This window comes from Thunnus thynnus, chromosome 3 (assembly GCF_963924715.1).
Source record: "Thunnus thynnus chromosome 3, fThuThy2.1, whole genome shotgun sequence".
Classification (NCBI taxonomy): Eukaryota; Metazoa; Chordata; class Actinopteri; order Scombriformes; family Scombridae; genus Thunnus; species Thunnus thynnus.
In genome coordinates this window covers 12,829,160-12,848,519 of record NC_089519.1, presented here as the reverse complement: position 1 = coordinate 12,848,519, position 19,360 = coordinate 12,829,160, and the positions used below count along the sequence as shown (strand labels likewise).

General features: G+C 38.8%; 1 protein-coding gene across 4 annotated transcripts in view; it reads right to left on the bottom strand.

Moving 5' to 3' along the window:
- The window catches only part of rptor (regulatory associated protein of MTOR, complex 1), a 179,658-nt gene that overhangs the window by 155,904 nt on the left and 4,394 nt on the right, over positions 1-19,360 (bottom strand). For all 4 annotated transcript variants that reach the window (XM_067584282.1, XM_067584280.1, XM_067584279.1 and 1 more), the window contains exon 3: positions 1,169-1,271. In XM_067584282.1, the coding sequence (XP_067440383.1) occupies positions 1,169-1,271 (103 nt within the window). The remainder of the gene's footprint in view (positions 1-1,168; positions 1,272-19,360) is intronic.

Here is a 19,360-nt window from a genome sequence, read left to right as displayed (position 1 = left end):
AAGTTGACAGTATTGCATGACTTACCAGTACTTAACTCTTTGAAATCTAAGCTCTTTTATTCTTTTGCCAATTCTTACTCCCTTTATTTACAGGCTTTTGGCTTTTATCATGTCCTAACTAGGAATACCACATATTGTCACCTTTCAGATAAGTTGGACCACTCAGAAATGCCACCAACTTAAATGTGACTGGTACTATGAAGTTTTTGCCTGCATGTCCACAAGTTTCCAACACACTACACATATCAGTATATTAATTGATATGTTCGAGGGCAATAATGGGACTTTTTAAGCCTTTGTAATGTCAAAACAAGACAAGAGTTTACAGCCACGCTAGCTATGTTATGAGGCTAAACGCTAACATCAGCAGCATGCTCAGTGACAGCTGACATGGCAGGTAAAATGTTTACCAGGTTTGCCATCTTAGTTTAGCATGTTAGCATGCTAACATTTGCTAATTAGCACTAAATACAAAGCACAGCTGATGGGAATGTCATATGTTTTGTAGGCATTTGGTCATAAAGTAAATTTTGATGTGATGATGGCACTAAACAGATAGTTACAGGATCACCAAAGTTGTTACAATTCATCCTCAGCCAGGCTAGCGTGGCTAAAAATGTATGAAAAAAAAAACAATATTAATGTTATTTTACTTCTCTATTTCTCTTTGTGATAAACATGTTCCAAGTTTTTGGAACAACAGTTCCCATCATGCTTTCGGTTGCACTGTAACTGCGGTTATACATGGTCTTCAAGGTGATCTAGTGGTTAAGATGTGTAAACAATGTGATTGAAACGTCTGCCATTCAATTCATGTACCTGAGCCCTTTGTTACATGTCGTTCTCTCTCCCCCCTCATTTCTCATCACCTCTATACTTCCACCCTTGAATAAAGGCCGAAAAATACTTTTGAAAAAAATATTTTCTATATTTTCTCTATTTTCTCTTTTCTTTATATGATTTCTAAGGGGATATATCCATGAAGGACATCAGAGATACATGATCATTGTAAAGAGTTAGTTGCTCTGGTTTCAAGAGTGTGTATGAACTATCTGCGTCTGTCACAAATGTCACATTCATGAAAGTAAATGCCTGACATTAGGCAGGTAGCACGGAAAGATTTATGATATTCAGATATTCATGTTGGTGTCTGTCTATGTGGACTCACCTATCCAGCACTCCAGTCTGGCACAGGGAGAGGTCTTGACTACATCAGGAGGGTCCACTCCCACGTTGAGACACAACACCAGTGCTACACTCACAGTCTTCATCTGGGGGAGAGGCCACAAAACACAATATTACTCTCTCATACACACATATATCTCAGTGCTTGAATCATAACAGACTACTGGATAAATTGTTAATGATTTTCAAACCACATTAAATCTTCATTCATCTAACTGGATTGAGCACACGTTCTAGTATTCAGCTCAGTTACACACATTCAGTCTTGGGAGTTTTCCAGTAAACCACATTGTTCTGCTGTTGGCCACTGAAGCTCCAGCAGACCACTGAAGGTTAAGTGTCTCGCCCAGGGGAAACTCAACAGTAGTTATAGAAAAATTTGTTATTCACTCCGCTATTATATTTTCCCATTTGATCCTGGGATTCAAACCACAGAAATATTATTGATCATAACACTACTACTGAATCTAACCTGCAAATGCCTCAGTGGACCTGAGTTGTATTGGACAGATTGCGGGCATAAGTGTGTATGACTGTATGAATTTACAGCAGAAAGATGCAGATCAGGAAGTAAATAACTGTCAAAATAGGAAAACAAACTGACTGGTGATGAACCCAACACAGCAGAGCACTGAGGCAGGAAGTGAGTGGAAAGAGAAACATGCCATCTGAAATAGAACCATCATTGATCTGTGGGTTATGTGCAATGTCCTGACACACAGACACACACACACAGATGTGATCAGGCAACAAAGGTCTCCAACAGTGCAAATTACACATTGCAGTAGCAGTGAGCCATCACTCCATCTTCACTGTCAGCACCCCAGAAACACTTTTCTTTGTGCATCACCGCAGACATCAGTATTTGTGACATGTTGTTGCCCCAACCTGTAGTTTCAATGAGTTTGAAAAAAGACACTGACAGATCAAGCTGACCTTGCTATAACATGTAACTATTATGAATTAAAATGTCTAAAAACAACTAGACCTATGTTATATGTTTTGTTGAGTTGTGTACTTATATTATCCGAAATGTTTCCACCAATTTTCAAACCCAGAGAAATCAGTCTACCAAAGATTATAAGCATACAAGATAATACATCGGTGGTATTGTGGTTGCCTGCCACAATGGCATCTATCAAAGAGTATACGCGTACAAGATAATACGTCGGCGTTGTGGTTGCCTGCCAGAAACTGTCATAAATTGACTTTTATTCAGTTTGAAGCCACATTTTTATGATAAACTTTTTAGATCTTGGTTGTTTTTAACTGTATTTTTAAACTGGATGAAGGATTTTAGTCATTGGATGTCTTAAGTTGTCAGAGAAACAAGCTGAGCAAACGTTAGCTGCAGCTCGGCTAGCAGCCCCTCCTGGACGTCCTCTTTCCACAGAACAGCGTCAAAGAAACACTGATTTTTAGCGTGACACTGCTTTGTTTTGGATTTGGCTCCTGGTAAAAACATCCTGAACGATGAACACTGGAGTAATCCTCACCCAGAGAATCTGGTTGTTTAACAATGAAGACAACAACTCCCATGATCCCACGCTACTTCACACCCTCATCACTCTCCGTCTTTTGTTATTGTTTTGATTGACAGATCCCTTGTGGCAGAAATTACATATTGTGTGTTTAAAAGACTTGTGCCTTGACATATTCAGTCTTTTGGTTATAGTTGGGCTTAAACACAATGCAAAAACTACACCTGACGGCCAGCTGATCATCAACCTGCATGTATGTTCGGCAGCTGCACAAGAGGAATACTGTGTATTCATAATGTAAGAAAAACTAACAAACAAAGCAAACTAGAGTGCCATTGTCACACCTTGTGAATCTGAAATAAACATGTTAACCCTCTTACCATAACCCTAACCCTACCCTAAAGCTTTGCGGTGTCAGGTGTGGCTTCCCAAACTGATATGGGTTATTAAAATAAGTGAACTTACACGTAGTAAGTAGACTTATTTTCACTGCACTCAAGAAAATTGATGCATTATCCTTATGTTGACCAATGATGACAGGAGTTTCACTTCCTGAAATAAGTGAACATTTCTGGCAGAACACCTTTGAAGTATGCAGTGCTGGTGCCACTGAAAATAAAAACATTGCAGTTTCTATTATGTGATGATGAAAGAGATATCTAGTACAGCCCTCCTTGCAGCCATCAGTGTTTCGGTATAGTGGCAGAATGCAAATTTAAAGTAAACATATGAGGTCATTGAGTTTGCTCAAATGAAAGGCAAAACCAGAAAGAGCTTCATTAAAATATACAGTAAGCAACATTTTTACGACACTGCTGACAGCCAATGTTGGTGTCTCCTTGTCCAAACAATGTTTCTCCATCATCCAACCAACCAGTTACCTTGTGAGGCAGCTGGATTTGCAAGATCACAACATCACGCAATCATCACAAATCCAGCTGTCTCGCAAGGTAAGACAGTGATAGACAGATGGTTCATCCAATCACCTGCAAAGTATTTTTTGAAAGCGCCTGCCCTTTTCCAAACAGTTTCCAAAGAAGACATCTCAGATGGTTCTGTGCAACAAACCATCTGGTGCATCAGGTTAACCATCCAAGACTTTATTCAACTTTCAGAGCTAGTCATGAATATATTTTCTGAGCATGTGTCTAGTTGGAACATATAGCAAGAAGAAAATTACATTAGTAAAATCATATCTGATGCCTGTATATTGTGTCAACATTAGCATTGTGTTAAAAAGCAAGACTTTTTCCAAAGAGTAGGGTGCAGTATGTAAGTATTCAGTGTTTTCTTCTTTTTCTGCTTAGTTAAAAGTTCAGCATGAAAACAGCCACTTTATTTCTGGTCCAGGACTCTCTAGTTGCTGCCACTGATATTGGCCATCCATTCAGAAACACAACTGTTTGTTGATGGTGCTATTTGACCCGAGCTGACAAGTCACTGTATCATCATTGTGTCACTTTGTAAGACAAAGCCTGATGGCGTTTACTCTAGGACAGATGGTGCTTGAACTTCACGAGGCCCATGTGTCCTCTTGGCTCCAATTAGCCGAAGGTGAGCTGCCTACGGTGTCAGTCTCTGGACTCCATTCTTTCTTGCAGACCCTTGGTTTCACTTTTTCTGAAATCAGGCCAAATCAAAGTGTCTGGTGCCTTCAAAAAAGGCATCAGACTAATATTTGAATTGCTATAAAACTTTATTTTTAAAGAGCACCTATTAAGAGGCTAATCTGGCAGAACACCTTTATTACAATGATTAAACATAAAACCTAAAATCGGGGAAAATAAAATAAAAACAAAACAAATTTTCAGAAAAACGCAATCAACATGCAAAAGTCAAGGATGAAAAATCTGGGTGTACAGAAATGTCAGCAACTACATATACAGACATATAGAGAGAGCTATAACTGTCTGGTAGTGTGTACACGTACAGGATTATCATATGGGTCAATGCAATAGTGCCAAGTGACCTTTCACAGGTAGTGTTAGATACTGTCTCTGTGTGATATGCAGACCTATGGAGCACGTGTTGTGTGCACTGTGGGTTATGTGACATCCCAGGGCTGAAGAGGGTTAGGATAGCTGTTGTTGTGAAGGTAATTAAGGCGCCCTCTGCTCTCACCGACCGAGTAAAAGGTCAGTGTGCTAGTGGGACTCAGCAGAACAAGACTCAACATGCACATGCGTTCACATACACACAGGCTCACTCCATCGCATCACATTCATTCTCACCTGACCTCCTCACCCCCCGCCCTTTTACCGCCTGTACAGTGTATGTCATGAACCCATTCTGCTGAATGGGAACTGATGTCAAAGTGTGCTGCTTGGGTACAACACTATATGCACACAATACCCCAGTTACTGAGAAAAATGAAACTAGAGCCTACAGCCGCGCTAGCAACTCTGTGAGGATGTATTTGGGCACAGCAAAGCTTTGAGCTAAAGGCTAATGTCAGCATGCTAACATTCTTAAAATCACAATATTAAAACACTCATGTTTAACAAGTTAAGTAAGGTTTAAGTTCACCATCTTAATCAAGTGTGTGCACATGCTAACATTTTCCAATAAGCAATAAACTAAGTACAGCTGAGGCTGATGGGATTAGGGGCAGGGGCACTATTTTTGCAAGTATTTGGTCATGAACCAAAGTACTGGTCATTAAAAAAAAATTTTAAATTAAAATTTTGACCAGAGGATGATGCTAAATGAAAAGTCAGGGAGTCACCAAAGTAATTACAGTTTACCCTGAAGGAAACCAATTTCTGTCTGTACCAAATTTCGTGGTAACTCATCAAGTACTTTAAATATTAATAATCAGTCTGGACCAAAGTGGTGACCAATCAACAATCAGACCAACATTTGCCACTATAGAGGCATTAGCATAGCACAGAACCATTACCATAGCATTTTTACAGTGGGTGAACAAAATGAAGGTCGATGATTTTCAAGCAAAGGTTAATTTGTGCTAGAATGTGCTTCAATAAAGGTCCAAGAAACCCTGCTTATACATCTGAAGCTAAGCAAATAAGCAAAAGATGTTTAGCCAAAAATAGTCCAATTTAGTGTAGTGCTAAATTGCAGGAGCATGGGTCCTAACAAGAGAGTCTACAGCTGGCTCATTGACAACATGCTTATGATTAGTAGATATAATGTTAACCATGTTCAAAATCTTAGATTAGCATGTTAGCGTGCTAAAATTTGCTAATTAGAACTAAACACATAGTACAGCTGAGGCTGGTGTGAATGTCATTAGTTTAGCAGGTAATTGGTCACAAAGCAAAATATAAATAAATAAAAACTTTCACCTGATGATGGTGCTATGGGAGAAAGCAAGGAGTTAAGTTCAATTCCCCCTTAAAGGAACATCAATCTATAAATCTACCACAATGCACACACGGCAACCCGTCCACTAGTTGTCAAGACATTTAACTCAAAACCACAAATGTGAACCTGCGGGTGGTGCTGATGGTTAACCCTCTCATCAAGACAGATGTATGTCTGGGGAAAGCCAGATTATGCCTCCAATACACATGTCTGTTGCCAACTGTTGGATCTGTAATGGTGTCTTTAAATCCAGTGAAAGCTCAAGAGTAGTTTCATGAAACAAGGCTAAAAGCCAACCCTGGCCTCCCCAGTCACCAGATCTAAAACTCAGTAAGGCTTCATGGGACATAGTGTAAAGATTTTCACTTCCTTCATCCTTCAAAGACCTGGAGGCTTTCCTTCAAGAATTGTCTTATGTCCCCTGACAAACAGCTCAAGAGAAGTCAATAAAGACTGCAGCTGTTCGGAAAGCAAATGGTGGTCCTACTGCTTGTAATGTCCATACATTTTATTCTATGTTCTATTCTATGAGGTGTTCCCCATTATGTTGTTCAAGCATTTCTTCATCACACTAGTCAATGAAAGGCATGGTGCAGTAAGATCCACTGTTGGCAGACAAAACACCTAATTGCAAGTAATTTGACTCTGTGTTAGATCAAAGCATGAGTGTGATCTCCTTATGCAATACACAAGTGTATCTGTCATTTGAATAAACACAGATCCAGGTTTACCTCTGCTGTGCACATTAAAAAAAAAAAAAACTGAAAGACATTGACCCCAACTGACTTAACCATATAATATGTCTTCCCCTATACATGTGAGTGTACCTGTTTTGTATCAGCTCTGCAGGGGAAGCAAATATCGACACTACTATCCTGGGGAAAGACATTTATATCGAAGACACACTACAAAGACACAGACTCAACTAGGAAAAACCTAGACAGGTTTGCCCTTTAAAATACAACAGCTGAAATGACAGCATACTTTGTGTTTTAATGCAAAGTCCACTGAGAGAGTAAAAAGTGTCATGGCAGATAAAATGTCAAAGAAAATTGTTGACTCACTGGAGGAGATGGTAAGATATCATTCCTTTACTGTCAACATGCACCTACTAAAAATACACAAAATTACTACTTAAATAAGTAGTAGTCAAACTCACTCGAGGTACAGTGGAGACAAGGGAGTGCACCAATGATACCACAGTGGTATCACGTTGGTGTTAATCATGATTACAATTAAGTGGTTCAAGACTGCTAGATAATTAACATCCTAATATAAACAGCCCTGATGAAATTATTTGTTTCCACCCAGCGTCCAGTGCAATTTATAATACATTTGGCACTCATTTGCATGAGAATAATGCAGATGAATGAGGGACAGTGTTTTTCTGTTCCACCTCATCATCACAGTGCAATGTGGCCTTTAAGTGTGACAGCACACATATGTGGTCCGCATTATTCTCATTCATTTATGCGCTCCTTTATTCCACATATTACTTTAGACAAACAAAACAAAAACAAATAGATCATTTATCAACCTGGTTTGGACATTACTGGCTACTTGTAGCCATACTTGACTGGCTACAAGGTATAATGCTGGTAAATCTATTGAGCAGGAATTAATCTGCATGTCTTGTAGTAATGAATGAGTTCCTATCCTGCAGTAAGATGTGAGACCTTCAACCTGTCTGGTGTGGCGTTGTTCTGTTCTCATTAAGGTGAAATGAATGATAATGAAAGTAGACAGTACAGGACTGGACTATTGCTGGTTTTTAACTGTGAGATAAGGAGGCTACTGTAGAACCCAAATTGTAAACATTGTCGAAAAAAATGTATCTTACTAAATCTTGACTCAAGGTCCACTTACTGTCAATCTTACTTTCAATCGCATCTCATGGTCTTAATCAGCAGACGGAGTTTGCACAGTTGTTATCATGTGACCCAAGTATGACCTCCATGACAACTGAGCAAACTCAATCCGCTGATGAAGAGTATGAGGTGCGGTTGAAAACTCCAGAAAAAGCTTGTAAGTGCACTTTGAGTCATTTGTTGTTGTTTTTTTTGTTTTGTTTTTTCAACTTACCATTCCCAAGATCAAGAATGAACTTTCACACCCAAATTTAGACTTCAATTCAGGTTGTACATGGGGTCACTATTTTTGTTGTTTTTAAGATGTGTTTTGGGGTATTTTTTGTTGACCGTGGAGAAGCAGACAGGAAAACAAGGGGGAGAGAGAGGGGTATGACATGAATCAAAAGGTCCCCAGGCAGATATGAACTAGTGACGTTTTCAGCTATCACGGTGTTCCAACACTTTCCTTTTAAGTCTAAATGTTTTTAACATACAATGAACTTGTTCTGTGTTCTCCTGTGAACTTCTTGAACTCTTTACAGTATGTACAGTAAGGGTCCGCGTCCTGTATGTCATGTCTTGCGGTGTATAGTATTACTTTGAGGACAAACTCATTCAGCAAAAAAAAAAAAAAATTCAATCCAAAAAAACAAAAAAAGAAAAACAATAATTCTCTACCCTTGTATTCAAGATACTCTAAAGGAAATTAAAGAAAAAAATCATCTATTAATGGTTTCAGTCATTTATTAAGTAAAAATGCAAAACATTCTCTGCTTCCAGCATCTCAAACATAGTTTTTATGCCTTTTTTTGGTTTTCTTGGTTATGATATATATGCTTAATGTTAATGTATTAAGAAATGCTGCACATCAAATCCAGGGCTTCAATCTGCTCTGAATGCTTCATTTGCAACGTCTTTTTCTACCTTTAGCTGACATCGGCTCATTGCACATGCCCATAAATGGCCGTCCATTCAGTAGCCTTTGTTGCTAAGGTTTTTCCATGTGTTGTTTGTGTTGTCCACTCTCATATTTCAGATTGGATTTCGTCTCCAACACGTACGGATGTATTTAAGAAGTTGATATTTTGAAAGAAATAAAGAACAAGAAAAAGTTGTGAAATCCTACTACTATAGTTTGTTTTATGGTGCCGCCAAAAAGTTTGCCAAAGGGCAGCTTCTGAGAGCTGGCCAATCAGAACAGAGTGGGCTCCTCAGGAGGGAGGACTTAAAGAGACAGGAGTTAAAACGGCCTGTTTCAGACAGTCTCTGAACTGAGGGGCTGCATAAAGAGAGTCAGCATTAGTTAAATAAGGAGTTTTTTGAACTGTGAATCAGGCAAAGATATTCCAATAGAGCCCAAGATTAAAAATATAGACCTGGAAATGTGCATAATATGTCCCCTTTAAACTATTCATTGATAATGAAACCATTTAATTAGTTGTAGCCGTAGTAAAAAATGCACAGAGACAGGACAGCTGCAATCAACATTGCACCAAAGGAAAGCGAGGCAGGAGTATTACAGACAGTAATAAAAAGTAAGAGTGAAGAAAGGGTAGACGGAGAGCAGAGATAAAACGACACTCAGACTCTGAACAAAACACCTTTTGACCTGTAACAAACGAGTGGCCCAACCCTGGTAATTTGACTGTTGGTATTAAACTGAGAAGGAAGCCTAAACAAAATTAGAGTTTAATACAGGTATGCTGAACCTCATGGATTTCCAATAATCCTATAAATTCTCCTTCAGCGTGGGGAGAAAGGTGACGGGGAGGAGGAGGAGAGGTTTAGAGACAAGGTGTGACGAAGCATCAGAAGAGATGAGGAGAGCATGCTTTCACAACACTTTGTTCTTTTCCCCCCTCCACAGTCTGACCCTTTGGGGTGATGTGAAAAAGTGATAGAACTGCGGAGACAATGAGAGTGACAGAGGGGAAAGAGAGGAGACAGAAAGAGATTAATTGTATGCATGTGCAGTGAGTGTGTGTGCATGTCTGCCTTTTTGGGCCTGTGCATATAATTGGTAGCCGTCCTCCACTCATTAATAACTGCACGGGACTCCAGGGGACTTTCTAGCCTTTTCCCTCTGCTCCCTTTTAAGACTCCCATACAGCCCCCAGCGCCGCTCGCTGCCTGGATCAATGGCCCCTGATTATTCCATTTGTTAGGTCTGCAATAAATGAAGGTTATTAAAATGGTGGAGAGCATCGATCTCCTCCGGGCGTGCAATAGCAATTGGGCAGCAACAGGTCAGCTGGACATTTCAGCTGCAAATCCAGAAAAAAACTAAAGAGAACTGTGCTTAGGTCGTCTGTAGAAATAATAATTTATCATGTCATATTATAAGCACTGACTGTGTTCAGACTATGGATGGCTGTCAGTAGGTGATATTGTGAACACACCTGTAGGTATAGATAACTGATGGCTAAAAGTGTGCCATGCACCAAGGGATGAGTTGCCTTTAAAATAGTGTGTAGAGGAACAACTGCTTTTCCAGCAACACCCTGCTCCTTTCACATATAGCTATACACATTAAAATACAGGAAACAATCTCAGTAAGCTACAAAACCAGTGAGGCAAAGTTTAACCTGCATCATCACTGCTGAAGATGTTTAAGATGTTCTTAAATGTTCTCAGACTTGCAATACTTCAGTAAGTTTAATTTTACTTGATAATGATACCTGCCCTGTTAGCTTTAGCTGTTATTTAGCTAAAGTAGCCAACATGTGTGTGCACCACTCTGGGTTCCCAGTAAGGTAGCATTAGCTTGGGTCTGAGGTAGCGGGGCGTGTTTCCAGAGCGTGAAAGGAAACACCCCACACTCCTTATTTGGAAGGTCCAGGCTCCAAATGGAAAAGATGGTGCCGACGATAAGCAGCAACTCTGGGCTTCAAACCAGTTCCAATGCAAACCAATGGGTGACGTCACACCTCGCTACGTCCATCTTTATATACAGGCTATGGTCAGAACTGCATCTTGCCTCAGTGTCTTGCTCAAACAAGTGGGCTTGAATCTACAGCTCCTGGTTAAAGGACGGTTACCACATATTAACCACAGCATAGCAGACACCATGATTCAACACAGATATAAAATCACTGGCATGTAATTATGCCCTGTACTTTACAAATACATTCTGTTTTCATGCCTCTGAAAGTGGCTGAAAGTCTATATGCTGCCTAATGAACTGTGTACATTGATTGAATTCAACTAATGGTGCAGGAGATAAAGCGGCACAGACCACCTGTCTCATTTCCACATTATTACAATGAGCTTGGTTATTGATTACTTATTGATTTCATTATTCCAAAGTCAAAAATCACAGTGTGTGATGCAAGTGTGAAAAACCAGCAGGGAATGATATGAGAAAATTTAAATGAACATTGTGTGTTTGTGTGTGTGTGTGTCTCCAACAGCTGTACAGAAAGATGCGAGTTACTGGTCATCTAACACACAGGAACATTTACAAAAGCACATTAATTCACACCATTTCCAAAAATCAAGTATGATATCCAACTGATTATGAAGCCTGTCAAAATATATCTAATATTTAAATATAATTAAAATCAAAGTCCTACAAAATACAAAAACAAGACGGACTTGAGCTATTTGACAGTCCAAAAGGAGAGCAACAAATGACTAATGAAACTGATACATACAAATTTAAAATCTCAGGAACGTACATTATTTAACAAATACCGAAGATCATTTTCACACAGCTACTTACTGGTTTGACAATTCAACAATTTGCTGTAAGAAAGTGTTTCTCCAACAATGAGCTGCCACTGTGTTAATTACAACAGTGCTGTGGGCATCAGAGAAAATAAAGGCAACAACTAGACCACTGATGAGACAGACTAAAATGTTGTGATAGAGTATCATGGAGGAAACAGCCAATCATAGTAGTATCAAGATTTCTTTTTTCATGCTGTGCACTGATCCATTTTTGCAATATTTCTTGTTCCCAGTAAGTTTACATGGTGCACATTTCCACTTTTTTTTGTCACTTAGAGCGTGGAGTCTAATTTATGAATAAAAGTTGTGTGGTACATCATGTAGATTTGTCTTTGTTGTCTTATCAGCAGTAATGGAAGACAGGAAGTGACAATGAAATGTATCCTCTCTTTCACTTTCATTTCAGCGTGTAGATTATTACCGTGATGACATACAGACAAAAAAGGACTCCACCATATATTATTGTAAAGAGAGACTTTAAACATTTTCTGAGCAGGCTTTTCTTCATGACTTATTTCTCAGTGATATCACAAGACCATGAAATAGCCCTAAGCCATTTCCCAGATGTTTTTAACTCTTAATAAATAGGCATGCTCCTTTTAAGAACTACAGAGTAAAACAGAGTGGTTCTCACCTGAAATCTCAGAAATGTTAAGGTTAAGAGATGTAGCAAGGGCAAAAAGCATGAAGCTCAAACTCCTCTACCGATTGGCAGATCTTAACAGTTCAGAAATGCTAAGTCATGTTATTTTTTTGATATCCTGTCCGATTGTAGAAGTAATTCAGCAAAATTTTGGAAAACAATTAAGGCCATCAATCATGGTTATGCTTTCTCCCTACTCAAGCATCTTTCTCTAGATTCTGTCCTTGTCTCAGAAAAAGAACAAATTTGTGATATTTTTAATAGCCATTTTATTTCTTCTGGTCACCTGTTTGAAAACTCAACTCTATCTACAATTGCCTCATCCGCGGATGGGCACAGCTGTAAGCATGCAAGCAAAGTTTATTTATATAGCACCTTTAACAGAGTCACAAAGCGCCTCGCGGTCAAAGAAATAAAATCAAATACAATCAAATCAAAAGAAAAAAAAAAACAACAGATAAAATATACAAGGGGAACAGACATAAGAGACAAATTAAGACTATAGACTATTTCAAAGCTTCAGGGCTGCTGACTGGAGAGCACGATCTCCCCGAGTCTTAAAACCTGTCTGAGGTAGACTTAGGAAACCCTGGATAGAGGACCTAAGAGCTCCGCTCATGGTAGAAGGTTTTCAATGATACCACTTGGAAATGCTAGAGGGGGAAAGTTGAAAAGTTGTCTGTTTCCGCTTTAAAGTCAAATTTTTTGGCTATTCAAAAGGCCCTGATTAAACTTAAGCTTTTACTAAATCCAGATAAGACTAATTACATGCTCTTCATGAGATCCCAAATGAAAAATCCTCCAGGTTTTACTATGAGTACAATAACTCAAATTAAAAAAGTCCTATGTTATAAGCACCTGGGTATCTGATTAGATGAAAAATGATCTTTTAAAACTCATGTCGAGGAACTCACTAAGAAGCTTACTTTTAAATGAGGTTTCTTTTTTTTTTTTTTTTAGAAATAAGCAGTGCCTGTCTTTTAGCAGTAGGTTGCAGATTATACGGGCATCATTTTTATCAGTGCTTGACTATGCAGATGTAATTTACATGCATGCCGTTGCCCAAACCCTCAAACCCCTTGATACTGTGTATCTCTTAGATTTATTACAGGTGACACTTTTAGAACCCATCATTATATCCCCTATGAGGAAGTGAGGTGGACATCACTCACCACTCGAAGGGAACAACACTGTCTTTTTTTTTTTTTTTTTAAACAAAGCCATCCTTAATAAGCTACCATTTTATTTATCATCACTTTTAAGACTTATGTCTTATATGGGATACCATACTCATTCACAAGAATGCATTACCTTGGGTATCCCTTGGGAATAAGGGATGTTTTATATAATGAATGCTCATATTTTTCTTAATGTGACTGCTTTGTCTCTGTGTAATGTACCTTGTAAGTAATTTGTCTTGTGTTTGTGTTTTGTATAAGAATGTTGATTTTACACATTTTATTATATAATTATATAACTTATTTTGATTATGTATGCACACGTCACAATTGTGAATGAGAGCTTTGTTCTCAACTGGTTTTCCCCTGATTAAATAAAGGTAAAATAATAATAATAAATGTTGTATTTTTTTTATTTTACTGACTTACCATCAACATACAGTAACTTGAGCTGGGGAATCAACTGCCCTGCATGTGACACACAGTGATCAGAAGCCAGGAAAAAGTCTTTACATGCCACAATTTCCAGAGTACCGTAGAATATTTACATGTTGTTGTACATGCACTCAATAAAAAAACGTATAAATTAATACAAAAACACTTTGGACTTTTTACTCTATTGGACACAAAGTGTGTCTTGTAGTTGATGTTAACGCTGTCATCACGTTTAACATGTAGCAGCAGGTTTACCTAAATTTTTACCAATGAGAAACAGGTCAAGTATCGCAGTGTGTTTAGCTAAACACTATTTGAGATATTTAAACGTTCAGTTCATCAGTTTCTTTAAGAGTGATCAACAAATGACCAGATCTTTTTATCTGAGGAACATAATTAGCAAGGTCTGAGGTCTGAACAGGACCCTTACAGTAACTAAAGGCTGGTGCACTGTGGAGGTATTTGGTCTGCTGCAGGTGCCACATTATGAGTGATCAAGATGTAGTTACAAGTAGATCAAGGCCATTTCCAGGAAAATAAAGTCACAAACATTTACCCACTCTCTAACTACATTTTCTAATTTTAGAGTGCTTGCAAATTGAACCAAAAAAGCCAAAATACAGGCTGTCTAAACACTTCACAGTGATGAGTGATTACTAGACAAACTTCAAGCTCAGGCCAAAGTGCCCTAATCAGCCTCTGTGTACTCTGGCCCAACACAGCATCTGATACTCAGATGGAACTGTATGTTCTGCTGCTGGTTATGTTTATTTTACTCTCTATTATTCACCCTCTGCAGTCCGCTTGCATGTCCTACAGTCTCCACACAATTGCCTCTAAAATTCCTGTCCATTTGTTATTGGCAAATCAAATCAATTCTGATCCACCTTCACACTCAACAAGCTGAACGGCTACCCATACACACCGAGTCCTAAAAATAAGCCTCAGGATATCAAGCTGGGACAAAAGGGCATCAGAGGGAGACAGGACGCTGGCAGCTTTTATAAAGATCCAACACTGTTAGACTCTTAAGGAATGGACATAAAGTTTGTGTCACTTAAACCTCTACTGCTGTTAGGTGCTTTGGAAATAATGCTCAATTATTTATTTATTTATTCAGTAGGTATGTCTGTAACACCTTCTGTTAAAGGATAAGGCTGGAAATCTACATTTTTCTTATTGTCAACAAATTCCATTGAAAGAACAGCTAAGTACATCACTCAATTGGCTCCAACTTCCCCACCCTGTCTGTGGCACACAACCCTAGCCCAGTTCTTCCTACTGAAGACGTAAAACTACAAATACAATTTGGTCATGAAAATATTCTGTACTTTTCCTGTTAAAAAGGCTACAGAATTTCCTAAAACCAGCTGTGCACTCTAGTTTATCACCTTTAAACCCTAATCTACAAAGCTTTACATAAATATACTGTATATCTATAAAACCATGCAATAATTTTGTCCACTCAAGGTATTTTCTAATTAAAGCCACAAGATGTTAATTGTTTAATTGATAATTACAAAAAAGTGAACGATTTTAAGTATAATAATGATCATAATCACTCGATCAACAGGTCTTTTTCACAGCAGAAGTTTTGACTTGTCATGGTATGAAAAGCACAGGTGTTACTGATGACATTAACGATGGCTCTGTTCAATTAAAGTAACCCCAGTAAACCATGACAGTGAGCCAGCATGCATGATACCAGGATCCTGAGACTGAGTTAGCTAAGTAAGGGATAATCAACTTGTAGGTGTGTGTTAAATTGTTTTAAGGCACAATGTGGAGGCAAAGAACCATCCAGCGCCAAGTGGAGCGGTTTGCCTCCACGAAGTGCCTTAAAACCGCTTAACACACACCTACAAGTTGATTATCCCGCTTATACCATGGTCATTTGCCAAAAATATAGAATAAAAGCATTTGCAAATTTCTGGTGAAAGTTTTGCACTCAAAATCAAAGGTTATGAAGCAAGAGCTTACCATTTCCATAACAACTTCTCACACTGTACTCGCCGCCAGCCTGAACTGAGGCATAAAATTCACGGAAGGTGTCATTAGGTATAACAGCAGAGTATGTCTCCAAATCCGTGTTCCTTTGTTTTTGGTAGAGAAAGTCTCTCAGTATATTAACAACCCATTTTGTTGCCTTTTTTGTATTAATTTCATTCTTCTCTTCCTCTATCAGTTTAAGCTCCTCAGGTGTCAGTTCCTTGAGCGTTTTTTTCGCTTGGTTTCACTCTTCTCCATTTCTTTTTCCTATTTACTTCCATTTTTCAAAACTTCATAATGCGTAAGCTTTGACCACTGTGCTCTTTAATGTTGCTATGGTTACAAGTTGGTATTACCCAGACTAGTATTCACCCAGACTATGATATAAATAGAATTCAGACATCATCATTTTGATCTTTTATACATGAGTATTTCCTACTGTGACAAGTCAAGATGCAGCATCTCCTGTATGCTATATATGATGAAGGCCACTGCTGAAATTTCATGTTGTACATAATAATCACAACATACACAAACCATGTGCACATTCTCCACTTCGAGCAGCTCTTTCACACACACACACACACACACACACACACACACACACACACACACACACACACACACACACACACACACACACAGTCACCATAGTCACAGTGCGTGTCCTATAATGCTGCTAGACAGAGTGAACGTGCAGCCAGTTGTTTCAGACTCAAGAGAAGCGGTGGTATACAGTGAAAAGGTAGCCATACTACTCCTTACAGAAAGCCTTTAATTTGGCTCACTTCTTGGGCAAAGACAGTAGAATTATAACACAAGGACCACAAATTAATGTTTCCAAATGTCCACAGTGAAGTGGTTGTTACTAGAAAAGAGTGTAAGCTTGAGCGGTGTCAATATGTTGGATATAATTTGTTGATAGAATGCAGCCGATGCCACTGAGGCTGCTTAGTGTTGTAGTGAGACAGTAGTGTTATGAGACAATTATGTTCTATGCTTTGTTATCTAATATGTTATTTATTCATATCATCTATTAGCTATGTTCAATAAAAATTGTTTACATTTTCTGTGTTGACGCATTTCATTATTTGACACTTATTATAACTACAGCTATCTGAGCCTCCAGGGCGTCTAAAGCTCCTAGTAAATTGTTGTGCACATGACTATGAAAATGAATGAATCTACAATTCTAAGGTAAGTTATTCCACTGCCAGTGGGGCTCTGTATGTGCACAACAGCATTGCTGCTGAAAAAAATCCTAGGGGGAAAGACTGAAAATGTCTTTTGTGAAAGAGGCCTATTTCACTGGGTCCTTATGTTCTGCTGCCTTTTCCTACACCTCATGGCAGTGGAGAAGGCAATATGGAAGTGCCTAAGCTGTGGTAGCTACAGTGCCAAAAAAAAAAAAAAACCCTCTCTGACTCCCTGAAGGTCCATTCATAAATTACCAGTTTTCTCTCACAAAATTCAAAGTCAATAACCAATAATTTTGTCTATAGTCTATGGTTATAATTCATTATTGATATGGACTTTATAGGCAATGTTACTGTTATTTCAACCTACATTTTCAGTCGATGTTTGTGAACAAGATGTGATCAATGGTGGTCTGAGCCTATGCTGCAATCACTTAGTTATCTTACTGGGTCGAGGTCCAGGTCTGTTTGCTCTCAACACACAGGTGTCATGTTCTATGTTCACTGTCAGCGCAAGAATGAAAACAGACCAAAAACAACAAATTACAGCACCTGTTCTTCCACTTAAGTTTCAGTATGTTTTAGATTTTTGGTGGGAGCCGATCAAACCTACATGAAAACACTGAAAATCTAATCACATTCTCTCACTCTTTGTCAGCCTGACTGTTTTAATTCCTCACTGCGGGTCCAATAAAAGAAAACTCGATACTTAGATCGGCTCTAGCCACACCTCTGATCTTACTGCAATTAACATTACTAACAAAAACCATCCTCCATGACTTCTTGACAGCTTTCTAATCAACAATTAAGTAGCACTGTGGTAGTTAAATAGAGCCACTCGTCATCTGAAGTCAGCCCTGACCTTGTACTCTGCTGTAAAACACTGATAGCCATTCTTATATCTCAACACTGTTATCACAATTCCACTTGGCAGGTGCAGCGACCGTGCACATAATCATGCTGCACATAGAGTGATACACACAAACAGCTGTGTACAATTGCAAATGCATGCAAACACAACTCAACAGCTGCCATTAACCCAACAGGGGGAAAAAAACACACCATTTTGACCAATGGGTAAATTGTACAGTCTCACTCTCTCTCCTCCTGTGTTCTCTGTCATACTGAGACAACTCTGTGTGTGTATTTGTGTGTGTGTGTGTGTGTGTCTGATTTCCCACAGTGCAGAACATCATTTACGGCCCACTCGAAAAGCCTTGCACAGCACGCTGCTCTCGACAGGCTTAACTGTTCACGTACCAACTCGCTCGATATCCTAACTGCCACAGATACTGTACATCAGCTTAAATCACCCAGAGCCAGGCCTGGATTAACGTAGTGTGGTAGAAAGGTGACCACACTCGAAGCGTCCCTCTCCTCCCACTTTACATGTGAAAAAAAGGCTCAACACACATACTACAGAAAAATATAAGACAACCAAAAAACCTGGTAGCATAGATAGACATGAGTCTATAAATGCCATACTAGCCCTTACACTGATGCTCCAATCTGAATGCAACTCACATCCCAATGCAACACGTCATATTGAATATCATTATCTCCATAATACATGGCCTGTATGAGGACTACATGCAAAACCGTTACAGAGTATGTCTCACACATCTGTTGCAAGCAAGCATTTCAACAGCTAGATGATCACACAGCACCAGGTGAGGTGATGACGGTATCAGGAATAGCACATTGTGACATTGTAGCTATTGCAATGTGTAGGCTAGTAGAAATTATGGTTGTTTTGTTGTTCTGTTCTTTTCAGAAACAGAAATTAAAGGAATGAAAACAGAATATTGATTTGACTGTCATTTCAAAATCCACAAACGAAAAGGCACACAGAAACAGCAGATACAACATTTATAAAAGGACTTGATTTTCGCCTTTGTAAAACAGAAAATAAAATAGTAAGCCTAACTAATGTATGAACCGTAGCACTCGGGAATACTAAGATGTACTTATTCCACACAGAGGGATGGATTAGTAAAATGGTCTTTGAACATATTTTCTATCAGCTACTGTTATTACTGAAATAAACAGCATCTCTCTCTCTCTCTCTCTCTCTTCTCGCCTCCTTGGTGCTGAAAGACGCACAGCAGCAGCTACTGTTCAACTGTTTTCTTATTCTTATTATTCACATTCTTATCAATAAGAATAACGATAAATAAGATCTAAAAGTGCTTTATAAATGTTGTATCTGCCGTTTCTGACCACCATCGCCCGATGTGATACATGGATAATCTGCCCCAGCCCATGAACAACTGAGAAGAAAAATGTACAAAACTGCAGAATGAGACCCTGCATGACTTCAGGTGATGTTTTAATTCAGGGCACTCCACAG